At 40.8% G+C, this 7,844-nt stretch overlaps 1 protein-coding gene across 11 annotated transcripts in view; it reads right to left on the minus strand.

The window, feature by feature from the left end:
• Positions 1–6,634, minus strand: part of obscnb (obscurin, cytoskeletal calmodulin and titin-interacting RhoGEF b) — a 58,476-nt gene extending 51,842 nt beyond the window's left edge. For 8 of the 11 annotated variants that reach the window (XM_058398117.1, XM_058398115.1, XM_058398123.1 and 5 more), the window contains exons 1-3: positions 6,463–6,633; positions 3,968–5,069; positions 34–303 (exon numbers count right to left, since the gene is read on the minus strand). In XM_058398117.1, the coding sequence (XP_058254100.1) occupies positions 34–303; positions 3,968–5,060 (1,363 nt within the window). In that variant the 5' untranslated portion in view covers positions 5,061–5,069; positions 6,463–6,633. Of the gene's footprint in view, positions 1–33; positions 304–3,967; positions 5,070–6,462 lie in introns of all 11 variants that reach the window. The other 3 variants (XM_058398120.1, XM_058398121.1, XM_058398113.1) reach the window with 1 other exon arrangement.
• Between the last annotated feature and the right edge of the window lie 1,210 nt (positions 6,635–7,844).

Below are 7,844 nucleotides of genomic sequence, written 5' to 3' on the forward strand. Positions count from 1 at the left end.
ATAGACAATTAAAATGAACTTCTAGTATGTTACCCAGAACAGTGAGCTCAGCCACAGTGCGGCTCCCTTCCTTCATTTCGCAGATGTAAACGGCGTCGTCATTGGTCGTGACATTGTGGATGGTAAGGAGACGCAGCGTGCCCTCCTGGTCCATGCGGTACTTGGTGCTTTGCTCCAGGCGTGTCTCCTCCATGAACCAGGAGGTCTGAGTACTTGCCACGGGCACCTCACACAACAACATGGCCGTCTCCTTCTCCTTCACCTCCACGTCCTGCAGCTTCTTCTTAAACGGCACTGTTGGCTCTATGAGAAGAAAAACCGTATTAACATACTGGAGGGAAGAAAGAAATGCTCGGAAGTGTGAATGGAACTTTTGTAAGGTATTATAGACACTTTATGAGGTAGACTTAACCAGCCGACTATTTGTGGGGTGCTGAATTTAGCTAGTCTAGTCCTTCCTCAGGGTCCGCTGCTGAACATGGGAATAAAACATCAGATACGTTTATATCAGCACTACACACACACACACACACACACACACACACACACTAATACACTGAAAATGATCCACCACCAAAATAAAATCGGTGGTCTTTTTCTATAGATAGATAAGAAAATATGTACAGTACGTATATTTTTACACTCAGCCAACCAAGTATACACACCACTTAAAGTAGCAACTTTAATACCTGTAGAGGAACATGCTAAATACACTAAACATCAGCAGGAGGTGGGGCATGATCCTTAAGACCATGACATGGATGTCAGTACCACATGGGATTTGAGTACAGCTGAATCACGACATAAGATTGCCATTACGAATTTTTACCTTAAGAATTAAATTTGCATTGGCATATGAAGCATTTTCGGCATACAAACGGACCGAACGCCAGATAAGTTGCGCAAATGTCCAGGAGCTATTCAAAACTTGTTTGCGTCAGTGGAAAGCCAAGCAGAAGACTTTTATGATTTTTATGAATTTTTTTTCAGTCAGCAAAAGCTGTTTGGAAAGACTCAACCCATGATACCAATGTTGCCTTCTGCATGCATTCAAAAGCTTGGTGATTTTTCGGGCGTTTCGTGACAGATTGGTGGAGTGGATGATCTGTTCTATTTTTTTAGCCCAAGCTTGGTGGCACGACTTCCTGTGAGGAGCTGTGACATGGAATGCTTGCCTTGGGTCAGTTCTTTGTAAGCAGCCGTACAGACATACGCTTCTAATGGTAATATTGCTCATATTTTTGGGCGGCTGGAACGGATTATCTGCATTTACATTATTACTAATGGGAATTTCTTATACTGAGGTTCCAACTGTATTTCAGAAACTACTGCTCATCTGAGATTTTCACACACAACCATCTTTAGAGTTTGTGCACAATATAACACAGACAGCATCCAGTGAGCAGCAAAGCATCCGATTGAACCCTTAGTTGAATGGGCTACCACAGCGGGAAATCAAATGGGGAATCTGCTCCTGCAAGCAACTCTTTTTCGCCCTTGTGGCGTGCCAAACTACTAAATTTAGCATCAACTCTGCTTTCAGGATTTGTTTGGAAACTAAACTGTTAGTACGAGCCCATGCTGGAGACTTCTTTAATCGTTATATAAAGATATCCTTACAGAAATTTTCACAATATCAACAACTCCACACATTACACCATTGATACGAAGCGTCCACAGAATACATCGCTGTGAAATGGCTGTTACTAGAGTAGCAATAACAAATGGATTCAAATGGAGAAGGAAATCAAATTCTGACCAATCAGAATCAAGAAGTTATCAGGGTTGTGGGATAAAATATCCTTCACTGAAAAGAGATTTCAAGAAAAAATGTCTTCAGACAGTAGCAAAGATCACTTCTAAACATGTTACAATATACTGAAACAGTGATGTCAGCAAAGGAGTGTTTCACACTCTGGAATAATCTAAAACATCACTGACGTTGCACTGACTTTGGCAGGGATGTGTGGCTGACATTTGCTTGAGGAGTGAGTTACTGTGACCTTTACCAAATGTGCTACCCAATGTGCTAACTGCATCATACCTGAATATTTGGAACTGACACTTCTAGAAGAGAACAGACATCACTGGCTAGCAACCAAATGCATGCTGAATGTATTATTAAACAACACGTGGTTTTCTGGATATTTAAGGCATTTATTTTTATGTTGCTGCCTCTGGTTAGGTGTGTAATAGATAATCAAACAGACTAAAAACAAAATAATTAATAAAACAGCACAAAACGTTTTGTGGGAAAAGCTCTGGTGTCTGGTGATAGCGAGTCAACAGTGACCGTGTTCAACAAGCACAAACAAATCGACACGTACAAAAAATAGCTGCAACATGACACCATCCGAAAGAATGATGACGGGATAAGATTACGTTGTGACTCCTCTCAGGGATGTGCTGCACCATCTCAACGATACGCTGCCGAACTGCAAACTGTATAGTTATCCTTCAGTTAAACACCTGCACACTTATTAACAAAAAGATTAATTGCTTCAGTGTGCTTTTTTATATACATAAACAGTAAAATATTAAAGCTGTTAATATTAATATTAAGACAGTCAAACATGCAAGGCAAAGGTTTAGGATTATTTAAAAGCAAAGTATATAGTGCTCTTAAAGCCGGAATTAGTGGGACCCTTCAAGAAAATGAAAGATTTTAGAGCAAGAATTTATTTACAGCAATAATAAGAAACATATGGTTTCAGTTAAGAATTAATTTCTTGTTTTTCTTTATTCCTAACTGTTATAAATGGAAATGTAAAAGTGACTAATAATTGTATTAGTTTTAATTTTGAACAATAAGCTTACTATAAAAAAGGGAGAATTAATTCACTTTTCAGACTTAATTGTTCATGTAAGAACTCTAGGTTCAAGTGACTGGTCAATCCTCTCAACTTAAACCAAGACTCAACCTAAACATTTTGAGTAAATAACTAAAAATATTTAATACTGCATCATTGAGATACATTAAACAAATCCACTTACAAATTTATTTGAACTCTAAGAAACAGTGATGTGTGTTGAGAATAATAAAGCTCTAAAACAGATGCTCAAACTGGATTTGGCCATGGTCTTGGCCCATCTCAGGCGTGGCTATGCTTGGACAAACAACAAGCAGTTCACTGAATACAATAACTATTAACATGCATGAACATGTCTGCTTTCATGACATATTTAAAAGGTCAAAATATTGCATTTAATATCTTGATGGGGGCCAATAGTTTTGCTGCATATGTTAATGAAAGTGCAAACTCAACCGTCCTGAAGGCTTTTCCATGTCTGAAAACTTGGTTGCAACTTTACCTCTGTCTGTACAGACACTGGACTCCCCTCACAAATTTTTGCCTCTAGAAAACTTTACCAGATCAACAAAGACATACATTTTTTATTTATTTATGTGTAGGGTGTGCTGGCTGTACAAGCCCCTGTGCAAGTTGTTACTATAGAAACTAATGTATCAGAAGCATACTTCATATAAACCAGCTTTTAGCAGAGGTTTTAGTAACACACACAGGTGTTGATTTTGGTAAACAGAACATCCTAGCAGGCAGAGAGGAATAAAAAGTATAAAAAGCGGAACCCACGCCACAAAAAATTAAAAATATATAAAAAGAATTGGTGCTAACAAATTTTACAACAAAAACTCCAAGGACCACACAGGCACACAATTTTATCTTTACAATTTTTTTTTTATCCTCAGTTATCCCTACAAAAAAAAACCTTTTGGCATCTCGCGACTTCTAGGATTAAAGTTTGCAAATTCACCCAGATAAAGTTGCCATAAAATTAAAGTAAGCACTACCAGGAAACAAGTGTAGCGTCCTTTCCCCTTCAGTGAACTGACTTTTCTGCCAGACAAACAAATCTACAGGTCCACAAACCTGATTGCAAGAATCCTAAACTCAAACAGCTATAGGAAAGTACAAGCTTTGAATAGTACGGCTCTGGGGTCTCTTACCTTTCACTGTGACCAGAACCGCACTGTAGGTTTGTCCAGCCAAGTTAGAGGCGTTACAGGTGTAGAGGCCATTATCACTCTGCTTACAGTACAGGACTTTGAGAATGAAGTTCTCTGCTTGGTCCTCATACATGACGTGCCTACGACCTTCAACGATGTTCACCCCATCCTTCCTCCAGATGATCTGGGGTTTGGGGTGGCCGGTGACAAAGCAGCTGAGCTTGGCGTGCTTTCCCTCGGTCACCGTGCAGGTTCGGGTGAAGACGCCTTTGGGCAGTTTACTAGCCAAAGCCGAGACTCGCTGCTCCTGCTCGGAGGCAAGGCTCAACTTGCTAAGCCCTTCCATGATATTAGACGAGGATGAGAAAGACTGGGAGTAGCTCTCGGCCGTGCGGAAGAGAGAAATATCCTTACACATCTCCTCTTTGCGCTTCTGCAGGTGGGACAGCAGGGAGGTGCTTTTGTCAGCGTTGAGAAGTCGCGGGTCCTGTGCGTCCACCACCAGAGCGGCAGCGGCTTGCCCTCGACCGATGGAGTTCTGAGCCCGGCAGGTGTAAGTGCCGCTGTCCATGTTCCTGACGCTCTGAATCCGCACGGAGCTGGACTCGTTGTCCGACGTGATCTTGATGCGATTGGTCTCACCAAGATAACGTCCGTCCTTCTCCCAATCAAATTTTGGAGCAGGGTGAGCTGCCACGCGGCAGAAGAAGGTAACATCACCACCCAAACCCACTCTGGTAGAAACGGGCTTAACCGTAAACACCGGCGCCCGATCGACCACTGCCGCCGGTGGACCCACCTTCAGGGTCACAGCCGCGTAAGCTTCACCGACATTATTCTTGGCACGGCACATGTACTGCCCGCTGTCCTCCAGCGTCAAGTCGTAGATGGTGAGTCGATACACATCCCCATCTTCTACCGTCGTGAAGCGCCCTCCAGTGGAAATGCGCAGTTTGTCTTTTTCCCAGGTGACTGCAGGAACAGGAGTTCCCACAACGGTGCAACTGAGGGTAGCATCTCGACCCACACTCAGGGAGAAGGCTTTGGGCCGGGTCAGGAACCGAGGGGCTCCTCCAAAGAGATTCTGGTCCATAACTGGCTCCTGCATCCAAGAAAATGGTCATTAGTTTTGGGGTGGGGTGAGGGGGGGGGGGGTATTTTACATAGCTAATAGTTTTTAAATGTTAGTTATTTTTATTGGCATGAATTTCTTGTCTAAGGGAGTGAACTTTCACCAATTAAGAAAAAGACTTATGGATACATCAGACTCTTGTTTGCTCTTCTAAATATCTCATTTTGGAATGTCATCACCTTTAAATTAGGTTTGTACCAGTTCAGCAGACCAATGCATTAAATACACAAGAATCACCTTGTATCAATAAGAGTGAAATAGTGAGGTGAAATAACTGCCAGAACTGCAGGAAATATGGAAAATGAAACTGGTCTAAAAACACCATCAAGATTTGCAAACACAAAGCCAGAATATTAGGAAACACAGAAGGTCTGTGTAAACAAAAGGTAATTCTTTACAAATGAATACAATTTATATAATATAGTGCTATATTATAATCAAACAAATAACGCAGACAGGTGTGTTATTCATTTTAACACATAATGCTGAGTATAATTACATACAGTATTACTTTTACCAAAGTCATGTTTAAGAAAAGGACAAAAATGCAATATGAAACAGAATCACAACAAAAAGAATGGACTACCAAAAAAATGGTTAAATGATCATTCTACCAAAAGCAGTATAACATTAATTAGACAGACTGAATGTAAATAATAAAACCATGAACCACACTTGCACTTTTAAAGTAAGTAATTGACAAGTTAAAAAACCCTAATCCTATAGACACACAGTGTGTTCAAATGAGTACAAAGTTAGTCATCGACACTTTTAGAAACATACCAATTATTTTCAATCAAGAGTTTAATAACGAGAAAAAGAAAAAAAATATCGTGTGTGTGTGTAGGGGGAATTGTTATTGTGACGATGAATATTAAATATATTCATCCTTAACGCGACACTGTGGACAATGTAATGATATTCATAACTTTGTTGGCAATAATAATAATAATAATAATAATAATAATAATAATAATAATACAGTGTGTGACATTTTTGTGGCGTTAACTCTAGAGCTCGTGTCTGAAAATAGCCTCAGCTGTCCTCGCGCGTCTCGCTTTATTGCCATTTGTAGAAGCGGCGCGCGATCAGCTGCGCGAGAGGACAGTCATCAGAACTAAGAGCTAATCCAACCTAAATTTTAACATTTATGTCGCATTTCTATTTCTAACAAAATTTTATATACACACACACACATGTACCGTGTGCTCACCTGCCCACGTGCTGCTTGCTGAACCAACACTCTCAACACCACAAACTTGGGTTCGAGTCGTATATACTTTATTTTAATGCACGCGCCACTGTAGTACGATTTTAATAAGTTTTCCCCAAACATGACATGAGGAAACAAATCTCGTCTTACCGTTCCTCAGGCGCGTCCGATATCTGTCATGAAGTCCAGAGATATCCAACAGAATATCCGTGGGGGGAACACAATAAAATAAAATAAACGAGGCTAGAAAAGCGGTGGATTCGCTCGCGCGCGCAGGAGTGGACAGGGAGGTGATGAAGGAGGTGAGTGTCCAGAACAAGCGGAATGTGGTGTTGGAAATCGAGCACGACGTTACCCCCCCCCCTTCCACCACCCTCACACACACACACACACACACACACTCACGCGCACTCTCACACACACACTCATTCTCTTTTCCTCTGCAGCCTGACAAATGGCTGAGGCGCTCATATCATATCGGTTCTGCCTCCTGTCCAAAATAAACCTGTCCCTGAGCAGGTCACCATCCCCGCCATCTTACAGCTACAAGCCCAGGAAGCAGGACACAACTTATCAGAGAACCTATATTACATTAACAAACATGTCCAAAACATGTTAAAAAGCATATTTAAAAAAACGGGGAAAGGGCTGGTAAAACAAACAAACAAACAAACAAACAAACAAATCCATCATTTCAACTTAGCCCATTATTTAATCTTAATTTATTAGTTCCAGAAGTCATTATTCTCACTTAAGTAGCTCACCATTTTGATTTGTCTCAATTTTTTTTACAATCCTTTTACATCAGTCAGGCATAACATTAAAACCACTGACAAGTGAAGTGAATAATCATCTTTATAATGGTTGCTGTGTCAAGGGGTGGGATATAATAAGCAGCAAGTGAACAGCTGGTTCTTGAAGTTGATGTGTTGGAAGCAGGAATATATGGATCCGAGACTTTGACCAAGGCGAAACTGTGATGGCTAGATGACAGGGTCAGTGCATCCGAAAAACAGCAGGCCTTGTGGGGGTATTTCTCAGCGTGCAGTGGTTAGTATCTACCAAAAGTGTTCTATGGAAGAACAACCGGTGAACTGAAGACAAGATCACGGGCTCGCAATGCTGACTGATGTCCCACGCACATCTGGACACACAACACAGAGCATCACAGCTTGCCTACATCAGAACTGGACCGTGGAGCAATGGGAGAAGGCGACCTGATCTGGAGAATCATGTTATCGTTGTGTCACTTACCTAAGGGAAAAGATGGCACCTTGATGCACTATGGGAAGAACCTAAATCTGTCTGTCCATCTATCTCAAGAAATTATTTCAAGTAACTTTTTTTTTTTTTTTTACATACACTACCACTCAAAAGTTTGGGATCACTCAAAAATATTATTTTCCAAGGAAACACCCACAAAATTAGTCTGAAAAAAAAAAAAAAATCTAGCAAAAGAACAGGACATGCTGACATGTCAGAGTAAGAAATAATGATTTTGATGGAAATGATGAATGTTTTCATAAAAAAAA

This window comes from Hemibagrus wyckioides, linkage group LG01 (assembly GCF_019097595.1).
Source record: "Hemibagrus wyckioides isolate EC202008001 linkage group LG01, SWU_Hwy_1.0, whole genome shotgun sequence".
Lineage (NCBI taxonomy): Eukaryota > Metazoa > Chordata > Actinopteri > Siluriformes > Bagridae > Hemibagrus > Hemibagrus wyckioides.